General features: G+C 47.6%; 1 protein-coding gene across 1 annotated transcript in view; it reads left to right on the forward strand.

The window, feature by feature from the left end:
* The window catches only part of SRGAP3 (SLIT-ROBO Rho GTPase activating protein 3), a 234288-nt gene that overhangs the window by 117768 nt on the left and 98353 nt on the right, over positions 1–18167 (forward strand). Inside the window, exon 2 of the mRNA XM_054708117.1 lies at positions 587–779. Coding sequence (XP_054564092.1) covers positions 587–779 — 193 coding nt within the window. The remainder of the gene's footprint in view (positions 1–586; positions 780–18167) is intronic.

Consider the following 18167-nt stretch of genomic DNA (forward strand, 5'->3'; position numbering starts at 1 on the left):
ACTTTTGCCCGGGTTGCTCCGTCAGTATTTCCTGAAGTGTGGGCTGCATTCCTCAGGTGGTACCTGAGAAGTTTATGCATGGAGCTCAAGATAATTCAGAGTGGAACACCGGCATGGCCTTAAGTAACACTGAAACCCAAGAGCAAAAGGCATTCCCTCTCAGCCCTTTCTCAGTCCCGAACATCTTTCTTTAACACCACTCATGTTCCCATTTTTCTTTTGTTGGTAGCGAGCAGTTTAGGCTTAGAGCCTTTGATAAGCAGTCATCTCTAGTCTTTACAAAATACTTGTTTTCATTGAATTAATTTTCTATGTACCAGGATGGCAAGCAGTCCTAGTTTCCCCTTACTATAGTGACATAAAACTGTTCATTTAAAATAACCTCATTTCAGTAAGAAAAGTGAGCCAGTTTACTAGATGATGTGGCAGAAATAACAATGCTGGAGGCAATATGCAGTGGTTCGACTTTGGGTTAGATCATGTGGCAAACCCTGGCAAGTGCCAGATCGTTGTGCCAATGACCCAAGAGGCCCTGGGTGGTCCCCACCAGCCTAACGTCCCATCCGTTCTTTGCCTCTGCCTGCAGAGATCCGCACGCAGCTGGTGGAGCAGTTCAAATGCTTGGAGCAGCAGTCGGAGTCTAGGCTGCAGCTGCTACAGGACCTCCAGGAGTTTTTCCGCCGGAAAGCTGAGATCGAGCTCGAGTACTCCCGCAGCCTGGAGAAGCTGGCTGAGCGGTTCTCCTCCAAGATCCGAAGCTCCCGGGAGCACCAGTTTAAGTGAGAAGGGGCCAGGGTCTGGGGCGAGGGGAGGCAGCGCTGGGGTGGTTGGGCGGCTGGCCACAAAGCTGAACGGAGGCAAGGACTCATCCGAGGGGGATGGCTGCCTCTGAGGCCCTGGGTCTGCAGGACACTACACTTCCAAGCCTCAGTCTTCTTTGGTGGAGGGTGAAGAGAGAGTAGTTCCTCTACATAAGGATGCTGTAGGGAATAAATGAGCACCCAAGAAGACTGCTTTCATAGGCAGTAAGTGCTCAATAAATTGTTGCTGTCACTCTCATCCGACTAGGCACTGTAGGAGCTAGCCTCCATTTGGGCCAAGGTGACTCCCCACCTCCCTTCAGGGCATCCTGGCCCTCTCCAGTTCTCTTGTCCTTCAGGGTCAGCCAGCCCACTTCCAGATTCCTTCAGCACAAGGACCTCAGCATTTCTTCTCCATGAAACTGATGCTCAAGCATTCCTCTTCCTTACTCCCTGGGGGACCCATGCTGCCTTATTACTTACCTGAGACTCATAGACTCTGTGTGCTAATTTCTTACACCCCACGTGCTGCGTTCCTGGAGGCCTGGTCCTCTCAGGTCTGTGGGGACTCTGAGTCCTCCAGCTACAGAACTCTCCTAGTGCAGGCAGAAGCCACAGCCTCCCCGGGAGGCATTCGCCTGCGGGCAGCACCACTTTGCAGCCCTTTTCCTCTGCCATGCTCCCCAGATGTTTCCCTCCTCAGAGCATCTCTCCAGCAAATGGCCCTCAGCCCCCGGAGACCAGAGACTTACTTCAACACACTGGACCTGATCCTTCTGCCTCTGTGTTTAATCTCTTTTCTCCCTTTTGTATATTTTTAAATTGTGGTAAAATACACATAACATAAAATTTACCATCTTAACAATTTTTAAGTGTACAGCTTAGTGGCATTTCTACATCTTCAGCACCATCCATCTCCAGAACTTTTCTTCTTCCCAAACTGACACTCTGTACGTATTCTGTACCTATTCAACACTCACTCCCCCCTTCTATCCCCTCACTCCCCCCCCCCCCCCCCCCCCCCCCCCGCTGACAACCACCGTTCTACTTTCTGTCTCTATAGACCTGACTACTCTAGGGACCTCATTTAAATGGAATCACACAGTACAGGTCCTTTGTGACTGGCTTATTTCGCTTAGCATAATATCCTCAAGGTTCATCCATGTTGTCGCATGTGACATAATTTCCTTTCTTTTAAAGGCCGAATAGTGTTCAGTTTATGTACAGACCACATTTTGTTTAGATGCTTGGCTTGCTTTTGCCCTTCTTTGTAATTTTGCATTCCACTCTGGGCAGGAAGCACACGTCCTTTAAACCCCTCTTAACATCTTCCTCAGTCTGGGCCACAGCATTTGAACACTTGCTTTGGTGCCTTCTTCTCTTGACATTTGGGAATAAGAAATGGCTTTATTAAAAGGCAAAAATTCATTACTCTCTTGCAAATATCATGCTTGTTTTTCTACTCGGTCGCATCTCTTTAAACGTTCACTGCAGAAGGGAGCTTCTATTAATAACTTTCTCCCAGGCACTGTCGAGGTCCTTTCACATATAGAATCTCATTTTTCTGATATATTTCTTGGAGAAATTTTGTGGTGTTTTTTTTCCCCCAAGTGACTTAAGTAAAATGCTCATTGTATACAATTTAGAAAGTACAGACAAATAGGAGAAAAAAATACACAGTCCTGATGGTCAGAATCAACCACTGCGCACATTTTGGTGCCTTTTCTCACCGGTCTTTTACTAATAACAACAGCAACAATAATTTATTGAGCGTGTTAACTGAGCATTTCTTTTGTGCCAGGTAGGTATTACTATCTCATCTTACAGATGAAGACAGTGAAATTCTGAGAAAGCAGACCAGCCATTGGAGACGGATTCGAACCGTCACTCTGGTTCTGCCTCCTGGGCCTGAGACAGGAAAGGGCGTGGGTGGAGCCTGGGAGCAGCTGTGGAATCCGAACACTCCCCTAAAACCACAGGCACCAACACGCACTGGGAGACACACGCTGGGAAGCCCAGGTCTCAGGCTGGGCTGTCACTGGAGCCATCCAGGCCTGTGTGGCTGTCTGGAGCATCCGCTCCTGCCCCCTATCCTTCCTGTTGGTTTGGAGTCAGATCCCTTCCCATTCTCAGTGTGAACAGGGAGGAGAGGGGAAAGGCGGGGTCGCCTGTTCCCTTGCATTGCCTGTAATGAGCTTGGCCAGCCCCTCATGGGTTCATTAACCGGAGCCACCAGACGGAACAGGAGCCCCAGCTGGCAGTCGGGCTAAGCAGGCTGCTTGACAGAGTATGAAAGTCTAATTAGGGAGAGGGCCAGGCCAGTGCAGCTGGTGTGGGCCTCTGCCTGACGCTGATGTGACTGCAGAGCCCCCAGTGGGTTTTGGAAACAGGAGTCTCTAGGGTATGTCTGGACCTGCCCTTTGACCCCAGGGCCAACCAGCACTGACCCCCTGGCTGCCTCCTCTTTGGAGCCTCACATAGGGTCTTGGTCCTGGCTTTCCAGAGAAGCCCTGTCCTTCTATCTCACAGATACTCCATTTAAGAGTGTCTCTCTGTCTTCCAGGTAGCCTCTCAGAGCCTTGAGGGCAGGGTCCAGGTCTTGTCATTTTATTCCCACTGCAATCAGCCCAGTGCTGGGCAGAGACGGGCTGTTTGCCAAGAGTGGGAGAAAGGGAGGGAGGGGATTTCCTCAGTCGATAAAGTCCACTCTGGCTGAGAGGTTTGGTTCAGAGAGGGAATTGGTTTGTACAAGATCTTACAGCAAATTAGTGGCAGAACTGGGATGGGAACCATCTTAGTCTGTTTGGCTGCTATAAAAAAGCACTATCAATTGGGTGGTTTATAAACAGAAATCTATTTCTCACAGTTCTGGGGGTTGGAATTCCAAGATCAGGGTGCTAGCATGGTTGGGTTCTGGTAAGAGCCCCCCCACTTTTTTTTGGCTGGTAGACTGCTGATTCTCTTTCTATTCCGAAGCGGCAGAGAGCAGAGAGATGAAGCAAGCTCTAGTGACTCTTTAAGGGCACTGATCCCATTCATGGGGGCTCCACCCTCGTGACTTCATCTAATCCTAATTACCTGCAGAGGCCCCATCTCCTAACACCATCAGATTGGGGGTACAGTTTTAACATGACTTTTGGGGAACATAATAGGAACTCAGGTCTCTTGACTCCAGTGTTCCTCCTTTTGCTGTGAGCCCCAGCTGCTCCCTACCCACCTAGACAATAAAAACATTTACAGTTGCCCAGGAGGTGCTGTGTCCAGGGCTAGACTTACCTGGGTGGCATGCAATTCAAAGAAAGGCTCAAATGATGGCTCTGAGGGTTTACCTGGGGCAGGCTGACTATTGAAAGAATAATACCATCACATGTTTCTTTTCTACTGTCACATGTTTCTATTCTATATTCTAATCACATCCTTTTCAGAGAACCCTGCCATCTTTGCTCTCTTATAACCCTGATGGATAATCCAAGGGCATAGAGAGGAGTCAGTGGTTTTATCTCAAGCCAACTGAGCACCAGACAAGCCGAGTGGCTTATCTCACAAAGGACCCCAAGCAAGCTGTTGAGTGGGAAAACCCACAATTCCCTACTTCCAAGCTCAGGCTCCTCTCTGTAGGAAGCCATGCCAATCGTGCATTTATTTGAAATGCATGTAATGAGGACCTCTTATTTTCTTGTGTTCTGTGCTGAAGACACAGAGATGAACAAGACACAGTCCCTGCTCTCAGATATTCTCTCTTCTCGAGAGATGCAGCACATGGATTGGGGAATGCCCATTATTGGTATGGTTGGGACAGGCCTCCACAGGACAGGTCCCCACAGGACAGGCCCCCTGTGGCTCTGAGCTTTGAGGCTGCCACCTGCTTACTCTCCAGGTCTCAGCGTTTAGATGTCACTTTCTTTGGAAACTTACCTTGAGTCTGACCTGGTGCTTCCTCTATGTGCCCATCATATTCTTTACCTGTTGATTTGCTTATTCATCTAATATTTTTTGAGCCCCTGCCATGTGCCAGGCCCTGATTTACAGTGGTGAACAGGATAGACTTGGTTCCTGCCATGGTGGAGTTTAGCATCCAATGGAGCAGAGAGATGAAGAATCAAACATAAAGTATGAAAAGGAAGACAATGTATCATCAAATGATTGCTATGATGGAAGTAAATGTAATTGCTATGTTCTGGTTATCAATTCTATGTAACAGCAGTACCTCCCAAACTTAACATATCTCATGCTTTAGTGGGTCAGGAATTTGGACAGGGCTCAACTGGGTGATTTTTATGCTTTCTGTGGCATCAACTGGAACCATCTGGCGATATTCAGCTGGCAGCTGGTCTGGGCTGGAAGGTCCAAGATGGCTTTAACCATGTACTTGGCGCTTTGGTGGGGATGGCTAGAAGGCTGGGCTCGACTGGGTTGCCTCCCTCTCCATATGGTGTCAGGGCCCCTCTAACTAGTGCTTCAGCCAGCTGTTGGGCTTCAGACATGGTATCCCAGGGCTTGGAGAGAGAGCAAGGGGGAAGCTGTAGTCCTTTTTAAGGCAGGCCTGGAATGGGCATATTATCATCATCAGCCCTGGCTCAGCATCAAGGGGGTAGGAAACAAAGCCACCTCTAGTTGGAGGAATGTCAAAGGATTTGCAACCCTCTTTAGTCCTCCACACTGAGCTAGAATGGCAGTCAGGGAAGACTTCTGGAGGCAGTGGCATTTAAGCAGAGACCTAAGGGATGAGAAGGAATAGCCATGGGACAGTGTGAGGGAGAGAGAGCCCAGTGGGGCTGGGACAGGTGATGGGAGTGGAGTGGGAAGTCCCTGAGGCATCATAAGTAGGAAGTGGTATGATCCATTTCTATTTTTAAAAGATTGCCCTGAATTGAAGGGGGATAGAGTGGAGTTGAGGAGACCAGTGGGGTGGGTGGGAGTATTGCTCTCCAGGCAGCTGGCGATGGCCGCTTGAGTGACAGCAGAGCAGATGAAGAGGAGTGGACAGAAGCTGAGAAATCTCTCAGAGGTAGAATCAGGGGAAAGAGAAATGAAGGGTATCTCCCACTTCTCAGTTTAGCAATGGAAGGATTTGAGGAGAGGGGTGAGGCAAAAGCTGCCACCCTGTCTTGTAATAGTCCTTTTTCTTATCTGTCCCCTATTTGACAACCACTGGGCTACATGCTTTGAAGTGACAGAAAGGGTGGCTGTTGACCTGGGGTCCCTAGCGCTTGGTCCAAGTTTGGCATATGGTTGGCACTCACTAAATGCTTGCTGAATTAATCAATAAAGATCAAGTGATAATTAGAGTTGCTCTGGGGTGGGGGTGGTGAGAGGTAGGGAAAGGACATTTACCTTCTGGCTGCCTTAGGAGCTCGGTGAGTGCATTTGGGCTAAGGGCCACCCTCTCCTGTGCCTGGAGCCTGGCTCAGTGTAAGAGGACAGAATGTGGGTTTCCTGACAGGGGCATGGGGACCACAGAGGCCAGAGCACTACTTTACAAAGTGTGGTCCTGACCAACAGCAAACCTGCCCTGCCCCTCAGACCTGCTGAATGAGAAACTCCAGGGGTGGGGCCCAGCAGTCTGTGTTTTAACAAGTCCTCCTGGGGATTCTGATGACCATTCATATTTAAGAGTTGCTCAGAAAAATGATTTTAGATGATAAATTCTTTACAACTTACTTCCAGGCTGTGCTGGCCTTCCTGACCCCTCCTTCCCCAGCATAAAACCCGTATTCCACTGCCCTTTCCCGGCTAGGCCTGGCCTGAGCCTGGCTTGTCCTGGAGCTGGGAGCCCTTCCTGAGCAGTAGTGTGTGTGGGGGGGGGGGGGAGGGGGGCTGGGGAGGGGACGGAGACGGGGACGGACACAGGAGGCCAACACCGGCCTCTTGGGGAAGGTGGATGTTCTCCATCAAGTTGGATGGTTCTAGGAAGCCAGAGGTTTTCTGGGACTAAGGCTTTTTCTTCCTCCAGAGCAGTGTTTTCTTAAAGCACACTGGTACTTTAAGATGTGTGTGTGTGTGTGTGTGTGTGTGTGTGTGTGAGAGAGAGAGAGAGAGAGAGAGAGAGAGAGAGAGAGAGAGAGAGAGAGAGAGAAGCAAAAGGGAATTCTATTCAAATATGTTTAAAATAAGGGAAGTCGAATTTGGCAAGAGCTGGGAGGTGCTTGGCTAGTTAATGCATAAAGCTTAATATTCTATGCAAAGGAGGTTTGGGGCATCTCTCAGCATCCAGAACAGTTGGGAGGGAGGATTCCAGTGAGCAACTAATTTGATTGCTGAGAATGTGCTTTTGTGTGTGTGTGGGGAGTGGGGAATATAAAGCATCACAGACTTTTTTCAGAGGTTGCATGTTCCTAAAAAGATGCTATAATTTAGACTTAGCCTTACAGGTGAATTCTAAGCAGAGAAGCACTTTTGTAGCTGGTAAATTGAACCTATAAATGTGCAAAGGATTCAGAACGAAAAGTTTTGCTCAGAACGAGTTGAGGATAATGGGGTAGGCCCTCCAGGTGGGGCTCGTTTCTCTATTCTAGCCACTACTATTATGATGACTATCACACAAGTAATGGCTTTCCCGTAATACTTTCCAGAGCTGCTATTCTCTCAGTACGGTGTGCAATACAGATCTTTCCTGATCTTTTGGAGTCTGTGCTGTGCAGGTGTTTAGTCTTTCAAACACCTCCACGTCCACATTACCACATGCCAATGACTCTACCAGATGTTTTTCATGCATTGCCTCATTTAACCTTCACAGTAAATGTTGAGGCAGGTCTTATCTCTGTCTTTCTAGTTAAAAACATTGAGTAATTTGTCCAGAGGGACAGCTAGAGCAGGTTAAGTAGCATAGCTAAAATTCTAATCTTGGGTCGTCTGGCTCCAAAATGCAAAACTGCTTCTATCTGCATGACTTTGGGTATGTCCCTTCACCTCTCTGGGCTGGTTTAGTGTTTCCAGAGAGTCACCCATCAGTCCAGACCACGTTGTCGTTGTACTGGAATCAGGGGTTCCTTCCTCTCCTGCTAGTCAGTTCCTGCTCATCCCATCAGAGCCAGTTCAGGGTTCGCCTCCTTTGGGAGCTCTGCTGTTGATCCCAGACCCAGAGCAATCTGTGTGTCGCTCTTACAGGGCTCGAGGCCGATTATCAAGGAATGTTCCAGTTTGTAAGTCTGATTCTCCAACTTTGGTCTGCCAGCTGCTTGAAGGCAAGGGCTACCCAACATGAGCTACAAAGTGATCTGCAGATGGCTGTTACCTTTGCTTGGCATGGATGTGCCCAGGCAAGGCCAATCTGCAAACCAAGGCTGGTTGTTGCTAGTGCCAGGCCTGGGGCCACTTAGTGAGTGGTATGGAGTACACGAAGGCTGTCAGTTCATTCATATGGAAAAACCACTGGAAACAGCAGGGCCTCAGGGACTCACCAGGGCCAGGTAACAGCTTTAGCCAGGTTGACAGAGACTCAGATATGGTACCCACTTGCTGGCTCTGTGTGTGTGTTGGGGGGCGGGGCGGGCGGTGTGAGAGGAATCAGAAAAGGAACCACAGCTTCTGCCAGCACTTCTGTCTGTGAGAAAGCTGCCCTGCAGGTCTCTTCCTAATGACAGACAATTCAGTTCCTCCCTGCATGTCCCTGGTGCCTTTCGAGTTGCTGCCCCAGCACTGGAGCTTGAAAGGGGAGAGTTCAAGTACGTCCTTGTATAGGCCCTTTAAGAAGGAATGCCTGGAACTTTCAGAACCTCCATTTCCCCAAGCCACAATCCCCACTGGTTTTTACAGCCAAAAGTAATGGGGACTTCTCTTCCTGGCACTGGAAACCTGGGCTGTGGGATCTGGTGTGGGGCTGGGACTCCTCCCTCCTCAGTGGGAACCTTTACAGTTGAGATATCAAGATATCCTTCCCAATTTTTATCTACTACACAAGGGTGTGGGACCAGCTCGTTCTGCATCTCCCTCTCTCCCCCTACCAGTCTCAACATGGCTTCTTTAAATCCCTAGTTGTAGGACTTCCATTCAGCTCGATTTCAGGTGATTCTGAATGATGGTTGTTCTGTAGTTAAGTTGTAATTTTGATGTCTCTATCAAAGGTTTTTTAATGAATAACTGAAAAGTCCAAATGACAACAAAATGCTTTTTTCAAATACACGAAGAAAATAGACTTATTTTGTGTGGCTGCAGAAGGAGAGACGTGAGGTCCAAAATAGCATTTTCAGAGAAGCTGACTTCAACTCAACCTTGAGAACGTTCCAGCAGCCAGAGCTGTTCAGCACACCAAGGGCTGCCTTGAAAGGTGTGAGTTCCTAATCTGCGCAGGTGTATACTCCAAGGCTGGGCCTCGGGCCACTGAGTGAGTGGTATGGAGTGCATTTCTGTAATGTGATGGATGGTCGGATTAATGCTCCTCAAAATGAGGGAGGGATCATGGATAGCACATGAACCATAAATATTGAATTATCTTTTCAATTCCCTTTCCAACTTTGTGGTTGCCTCAAGGAGAAAGTCTCGGTTTGGTACTAGTGTGTTGCTAATGCTGCTCTAATCTCTCTTTTTACAAAGTGAGGACAGACCTCAGACATCAGCATCTGCCTAGGACTGGTGATGTGGTTATGTTTGCCTTACACTTACTTTTTCAGTTACCTTTTATTTATGCCAAGGGAAGCTGGTTTTTCAAATGTTATTTTAACTAAGACTAGGGAAAGCCCTTTATAAATAAATTCAGTTAAGTAAAAAAGGACAACTAACAGGGAGGTGGTATGTGGGAATGGCGAAGGTCCTGAAGCCAGCATGACACCCCTGAGCCCCTCCCAGCTCTTCCTAGAAAGTGGACATCTTTCATTGCAACCCCCTATATCCTCCAACTTCCTCTTTTCATTGCTGGGAGGGATTTTAAGGCAGGAGGCTCAGCCTAAAAAGTGGTCATTGCAGTGGCTACAGCCCCTTTTGCTCCTTCCTGTTTTTTCTTCTGGTCCTTCCCCAGATTCCACCCCAGGTTTCCTGGGATCCTCATAGACTATAATCAGCGACTTTCAAAGTATTAACCAGGACGTGATTTATTTATGTATGATATGCTTGATACATGTGATACAAGCATATCATTTAAATTTTATTCTAAAATGAAAAGTAGCCTTAGCCGGTTTGGCTCAGTGGATAGAGCGTCAGCCTGCAGACTGAACGGTCCCAGGTTTGATTCCTATCAAGGACACATGCCCAGGTTGTGGGCTCGATCCCCAGCTGGGGCATGCAGGAGGCAGCCAATCAGTGATTCTCTCTCATCATTGATGTTTCTATCTCTCTCTCCCTCTCTGTTCCTCTATGAAATCAATAAAAATATATTTTAAAAAAATAAAATGAAATGAAAAGTAGATGTTGTAATAAAGGAGATTTAACCAGCTGTAATAAGTCCGTAGCAATTCCCGGCTTCCTCTCCCTAGCGACTAGCCTCCTTGCAGTTTCTTCAGCCCAGGAACACGACTTGCTTTATAGCCAAGAGGAAACATTTCACACTTTAACGCCCAAATGTCTGTGAAGCATTTTCCCATGCTTCATCTCATTTGATCCTCACAGAAGTCCTTGAGTAGGTAGATAGGAGACTCGGTAGAATCCTATTTTCTTTTCATTAGCCGGAAAATGGAGATTTAGAAACCTTAGAAACTTGACCCGACTGAAAAGAAGTAAGAAATGGTGGACCTTGAAAATGACTTCAGGTTTTCTCACTGCACAGAATATAGTCAAACACTGCTGCAGTTAAATATTTTACCCTTTGTTCTCTCTGCATGATCTACAATAATAATCTGCTTTGTGTTGATATTTACTGCTGTGTTGCTGACAGTTACCTGAAAGAGAAGTTGGGGTGCTTCATTGGGCTGGAAAAAGTTTAACTACATCAGAAAGCAGGTCTAATTAAGCAAGTTTATTCTGTATATATAAAAGGCTAAGTTGATTCACACATGCGCCATATAAAGCTCTCACTGGCACTAGTCGCATGCATGTGTTTCAATCTGTCATTGTCGATAGTGAATTTGGTTGACACTTCTATTACAGAAAGGGCAAATAGTGATATTAAAATATTTCTTCTAATCAATTTCCTTTCAATGTGCATGAATTCATGCACTGGGCCACTAGTAAGATAATAATGACCTTTGACGATTATACAGTACCTTACTTACACTTTGCAAAGTGCCTCCCTAGCCTTTAGTTGCTTAAATCTACCCAAGAATCCTGTTGGCGCTGAAGGCCAACCAGGGTGAGCATGCCTTAAGATCCTCATCTCCTGGCTAAGGAGCCATGGGTCAGGACCCTTCCTCTGCCTAGTACTGTACATACCAGGTGATGCACCCATTTTGTAGGAGGATAAATGAAGGCAAAAAGGACTTTGGAGGGAAAGAGAAGATGAGATTGGCCAGGCATTGCCTGGAGGCAGGGGTTTTCATTCTGGTACCAAGAATATATTCAGCAAGTTCAAGGGGAGCTCAGAGATAATAAACCAGACCCAGTGTGCCATCACTTTGAAGTGTGAAGAACAAATGAGTGAAGGGATAATTCTGCCCCAGGGTGGAGGGGGAGTTACAGTACCATTTGCACTGGGCCTTTCAATACATGTAAGAGTTTGTAGGGAGGAAGGTAGTAATGGGAAGAAGAAAACCAACATTTGTAGAGAAGTTACCATGGGCCATACATCTACATTATACACCAGTCATTGGATTTTCCCAACAACCTAGTGAGGTGCTGGTGGTAATACTAGTGATGATAATAGTAATTATTATTATATGCTGGATTTGATGCTAATAGCATCCCATGAATTACCTCATTTAATCCTTAAAGTGCCACTGTGAGGTAAGTGCTATCAACCCATTTTATAGATAAAGAAAGAAAAGGTTTAACTAACCTCCTGGTTACCCAACTGCAGAGGGACAGAACTGGTATTTGCCCTCCAGCTGTGACTCCACAGCACCCCAGCCTGGTAAGCAGAACCCACTTCAGCCAGGTGACCTGATGGATGTAGGCCTTCCCTTTCTGAATTACTTTGTCTCAGGGCTGGCATCAGCCAAAGGCAGCTTCTAAGTCAGTAGATTTCAACTGGCATGAAGGGGCCCCCTTGCCTGGAAGCCTCAGGCCTGCTGTCGCCCATGTGGCTCGAAGGCAAACTCTCCCCCCTCACCTGGGCGGCTGCTCCGCTTCCCACCTGGCTTTCCTGCCCCTATGATCACATCGCTGGCCCACTTAACACCTTCATTCAGCCTTGAACTATGAGGCTCTTCGTGATCCGGCACAGCTAGCTGCCTCTGCTTCCACTGTGCCCTGCTTCACACCTGTCCTACTCAGATAACCTAGGAACAACCCGTGTCTGACTTCAGAGCTTCACAGCCAGATTTCCCTCCGACTGCAATATGCTCTTATCTCTCTTTGCCTTTCCACCTAGCAAACTCTTGTAAGTACTTTAAGGCCCAGTGCAGATGTTCCTGTGACTCCCTCTACCCTAAGGCAAAATTAACCACCCCCTCACTCCTCTGGGACCTAGGTCTTCACAAAGCATAACACAGTAGGCATCTATTCCTCTCCCCTGCAGCCTCTCTCCCCACTTCTTTTGATAACAACATCTAGATTTTTCTCTGGGGAATCATCCCTGAGCAATGGTGAGCCTGTGACCAGCAGTACATCATCTTGGCCACAGAGCTTTAATATAGGGAGATGCAATTCCAGGCCTTTTGATGGAACAACTGGGGAAAAGCTCTCTTTCTGTGGGGATTACTAGCAGTCAGTGTATTATTGGTCTGGAGAGGGCCTGCCTAAGTGAAGCTAACAGAGAGAGGAAAGCAGAACCAATAGATGGAGAGAATACGAAGTCTTGATGACGTCCCGGGATCCAGCTATGCCTGAGGCTAATCACCTCCTATTTCTTTATATTTTTTGATTAAAATTTTTGATCCTTTAAATTTCTCCTCTTCCCATTACTATCATTTTTGCTTAAACCAGTCTGACGTATTTCTGTTGCTTCAGCTAAAGTTTTTCTGATCAATACCCATAATTCTAGGTTAGTGTTACTTTCATCTACTAGATTGTGAGCCTTCTCAAGGCATATCCAATCATCTTTTTAATCCTCTGTGACTAGCACGGGAACTAGCACATAGCAGAAACAAAAAATATTACAAGAGTGAAGGAATGAATTGGATTCTGCCAAGGGCTATGGAAAGATACAAGGAAATAAAAGAGATTGTTTCTGCCTTCAAGGGGCTTATAGAAGTAACCAAGTAAATATGAGGTCATTAGTGTGGGCTCTACTGCAACATGACTGATGTCCTTAAAATAAGGGGTCATGCAGACATACACAAACGTACAGGGAGAATGCTACATGAACATAAACGCAGAGATCTGGGCGATGTGTCTACAAGCCAAGGAACACCACAGAAGCCAGGGAAAAGCCATAGAACAGTCCCCTTCACAGTCCTCAGAAGGAACCATCCTGCCAACAGTTTGATCTCAGACTTCTAGCCTCCAGAACTGTGAGACAATACATTTCTGCTGTTTAAGCCACCTAGTTGTGACACTTGTTACAACTGCCCTGCGTACAGCAGTACCAACCCAGATGCTCATCCTGTCCTTCAAGGACTGGCTCCTACAACCTCTCGGGCCTACCTATCTCCAGCCCCCACCCTCCCCTCTGCCCTCAGGCCACACTTACCTCCTCTCAGTTCTAGAAGGTGCCCATTGGGGAGCCTTCACACTACTGCTGGGAATGCTCTCCCTTATTTGTGTTGTGTTGAAACCTACCCATCCTTCTGGTCCCAGCTCATCCTCTGGGCACTTTTCACCTATTCAGCCGACTGTGTGGTACCAGAGACCCAGTGGGGAACAGGACAGATGTAAGCCAGAGAGAAGTCAAAGACCAGAAACAAAGAGTGAATAGGACAAAGTTCAGGCGTGGTAGTGCTGTAATGACCATGAAATGGGATGGTGTGCTAGAGACTAGGGGGCCGCTGGAGTCAGGGTAGGCCATGACTAGAAACACCTCAGGAAGGTCTCAGTGACAAGAAGGACCAGCATGATGAACTGACACCCACCTCCACCTTCCCCAGGTACTCTCAAGGCACCATGCATTTTTCCTTCAAAGCCCCTACCACTGTTGCAATTTCCTACCTATTTATGTGACTATTTGATTGACACTTGAGGCCCCCACTGGATTACAAGCTCCCTGCATCAAGGGGCATGCTCATTTTGCTTACCACTGCCTGGCACAAAAGATGGCACTCAATACTTGCAGAATTGATTATTCCTGCTTCAAGATAGGGTAATGAATTCCCTTTTCTGCTTGGGGCAGCTTAGGTAGCAAGAGGTTAACCATACCTTTTTGGCTCTGGAAGTATATGAGGGAGTGCTTTTCAGAGGCAGCTTTGATGGCAAATGCCCAAGCAAGCCCAATGGAAAGCCCAAGAATGTTCTGGAAGGGAGCAGGAAGCCAGAGGCAGGGACTTGGTGTCTAGGGAATGGTGTCAGCTGCAGGAACTCGCTTCCCTCCCTGAGAGACTGCGATCCCAGGCCAGTAGATTTGGATACATCTGCAACGTGGGGCTCTGAAGGCCTGGAAATGGGTTCTGTTGGCTAAGCAGAATTTTCCGGCCCCCAGCTGAGAAGCTGGAGAAGCTGGCTCACTGCTAATTTCATTTTCCTAGCTCACCAGCTTGGCAAGGCCTCACTCCTCTAGCTGCAGTCTCGTGGAGCCTCAGACCCAGCTCTCCTAGCCAAAGAAAGAAAGCTGTGACTCACCAGAAAATTTCATTGCTATTTTATGGCATATATATATGAAAGTTCTCGCATTATGCCTTAGCTCAGCAGCTTCCACCTGCTGCATAGATGCTCACATGCTAGACTGGAAAAGTAGAAAGGCTGCTCAAGATGTGCCTCAGAAGAGAGAGCGCAGGTCCAGGTTCATTTTGACGTCCTCCAAAAGTGGGGCTACAGCAGGAAAAAATGGCTCTCAGGTCCAGGGGATCTCACTTTCCAAAAGAACAAGTAACCTCCTGAAAAGGGAAGGACAAAACTAAAGGTCCCCAAAGGCCAGTGTCCGGCTCTGCCATCTGTGGCCTGGGTGCTTCTTTCTGTGCTTCCCAAACAATCCGTAAGACCAGCAGGATGGTGGTCAATGTGCTGGTCCTGTAGGTGCAAGCCCCTGCACCTGCTCCCTGCTGCGCCTTGCTTTTTGAGCTCCAGCCACACTGGCCTTTATTTGGTTCTTTGAATTCACTGAGTTTCCTGCCCCTCAGTGAGCCTTTGCCCATTCTGTTCCCTCTGCCTGGGACTCACTCCCCCTGAGCCCATGCTGCTGAACCTCTTCCCCTGCTCCCTCAAACTCTTTCTTCAGAGCCCGGCCGAAAGAACCCTTCCTCAGGGACACTTCAGTGACCCCTGAAGTCAGGTCAGGCCCCACGTGTCGTGGGCTCTCATGGCACCATGCTTTCCTCTCTAGTGCTTTCTGCAGCTTCACACACATTTGCTGAGATCGCTGAGGGTTATCACCTCCCCCACTAGACTGTGAGCTCCATGTTGGCTTCTATGTTTGTCTTTCTAGCCCAGGCATATCCATCTGGGTGTTGCATAAGCCCTATGGACTCGTCATGTTCAAATAAAACTCATCGTCTTCCCTCCTGCCCCCCTCTGCTGACCTGCTTCTCCTCTTCTCAGTAAATGCCACTTCTTCTCTCCCCAGGGCCAAGCCTGGAAAACTTGGGAGTGGTCTCCCTCCCAACTGCAACCCTAACCCCATTCGATCTCCAAGTCCAGTCAGTTTACCACCTAAGAATTTCACGGACCCCTCACCTTCTCCCTTGGCTCCTGCGAGCCCATCCTTCTCATGGTAGCCAGAATGAGAGTGAAAATTCAATTTTACTCTTGCACTCCCCTGCTCCAAACCCATCCGATGGCTCCCCACCAACCTCAGAACAAAACCCAAACTCTCTAATGGGACTTAAAGGCCCTTGGCTATGTGCCCTCTGCCTAATTCTCCAACCTTGTTTATCACTCCCGTACCCACACCCACCCCAGAACACCATGCTGAAGCCCCCCTGAGCTATGTTCAACTCACCAACATGCTCTCTCTAGTCTCCCTCGGGGCCTTTGTTCGTCATATTTCTTTACCCTGAAAGCTCTGCCCTATAAAACTATTCCAGCCTTTAGTTCTCAGTCTAGAATCTGCTTCCTCTAGGAAGCCATCCATGCCTAACTCACCACCACCTCCTTTGCTCCACAGCCTCCTTCTCATCACTACATGAATGAGACTGTATTATCGGCTTGTTTCCTTGCGTGTTCCCCTCACTCGAGTGGAAGGCTTGTGGGATCAGGGTCTTGCCTGCTCTGGTGTCTGCTGCATCCACAGCATCCAGTGGTGCCTGGCACATGTACACAGACAGACAGTGCATGACTGAAAGCTTGAATGAACCGGACCTTTATCTTCCCAGCCGCTGCTCACTTGGACAAGTCCTTGGTTGCTTTCGGGTTGCTTTCTCCTCCTTGCCCCCACTCATTCTGCCTCCCCTGGTAATTCCATCTAAGGCTGCATTGCTCCTGCCCACAGCTTCTCATAAGGAAAGTACTCTATTTTCTGCTCTTTCTCTCATATAACATCCCTGACCAGGTGGCCTAATTAATGGCCCCTGAGCCATCCTAGAACTTCTGCACCCTTTAAAGATCTTTTTCCTCCCTCCACCCCCCAAACTCACCTTCTGGCTGTAACTTCCATAAATTGTGCACATTTAATTCCCTGATGCTATTCAGTTCTCAAATCCCAGGCTGAGATAAGCCCCCAAAGTAATTTAGGTAACGACTTAATTATCTCATCTCTCCTTTACTCTAATCTTTCATTTTCCATCGCCACCTAGGAAGCAGTGAAAAATGGGATCTGTAAATAGGTTTCTGCCCAAACCTATTTCTTCCCTTGCAGTTCTTATCTTAGTTCATGTCATCAGCATCCACCCAATCACCTGAGATCTGAACCTCAAGATCACCATCTACCCCTCCCTCATACCCCCTACTCTCTTCCCAGGATGAATCCAAGATCATCTGCTCTCCTATTGAGGAGTCTCTGAAGTTCAGCCTTCTCTGGCCACCTCTCAGGCCCTTATTATCTCTATTCCCTTGGACTAAGTTCACCTTATGACTGGTCCTCTTATTTCCAGCCCCATGCCTATGCCCACACCCATCCACCCATCTACCATCTACTCATTTATTCACCCATCCACTCACCCATATACCTACCCACCCATCCACCCATCAATCCACTCACCCATCAACCCACCCACCCACCTATTCATCCATCCATCCATCCATCCATCCATCCATCCATCCATCCATCCATCAGTCCATCCATCTATCCATCCATCCATCCATCCATCCATCCATCCATCCATCCATCCAACAATCCACCTACCCACCCACCCATCATCCTTCCTGGAATTCAATGCCCCCCAGCCTCCCATCAAGTTCTTACCCTGTCTCCCCAGCCAATCCTCTCCTACTGCATTTGGAATTCTTACTCTACTGAGTTACTTCTCTTTGTATTCATGGTTTCCTCTGTCTATAATTTCAGCTTTCTCTGCCTCTCTATTTGGAAAACTCTTACCCATTCTTTTTTTAAAATTTCTTTATTGATTAAGGTGTTACATATGTGTCTTTATTCCCCCATTACCCCCTTTAGCCGCCCCCCATTCATGCCCTCACCCCCCTGTTGTCTGTGTCCATTATTTAGGCTTATATGCATGCATACAAGTCCTTTGGTTGATTTCTCCCCTTACCCCCACCCTCCCCTACCTTCCCTCTGAGGTTTAATGGTCTGATTGATGTTTCTGTGTCTCTGGATCTATTTTTGTTCATCAGTTTATGTTGTTTATTATATTCCATAAATGAGTGAGATCATGTGATATTTATCTTTCTCTGACTGGCTTATTTCACTTAGCATAATGCTATCCAGTTCCATCCATGCTGTTGCAAACTCTTAACCATTCTTGAAGACCTAGCATGAATGTGACCTTCTTTTATGGGTCTCTCTTCCACTAAAACAGAAACAATCTTTACTCTGAAATAATTTGCAGGTGAGCAGGGGATGGAAACTCCTTAAGGTAGACGTTCTCATGAGTGTGCATCAGAATCACCTAGAGGGCTGGTTAAAACACATATTCTGGGCCCATCCCAGGGTTTCTTATTAAGTGGTCTGGAATGGCCCTGCATTCCAATAAATTCCCAACTGATGCTGCTGGTCCTGGGATCACACTTTGAGAACCTGTGTCTTGGAGTGTGGTCACAGGCATGCTCTCTGGTATCATTTAAACTGAGACCTAGAGGAAGAGAAGGAGCTAGTCATGACAAGAGCAGGGGCTAACATATTCCAGATGGAGGGAGCAGTGT

The sequence above is a fragment of the Eptesicus fuscus genome, chromosome 18 (genome assembly GCF_027574615.1).
Source record: "Eptesicus fuscus isolate TK198812 chromosome 18, DD_ASM_mEF_20220401, whole genome shotgun sequence".
NCBI lineage: Eukaryota > Metazoa > Chordata > Mammalia > Chiroptera > Vespertilionidae > Eptesicus > Eptesicus fuscus.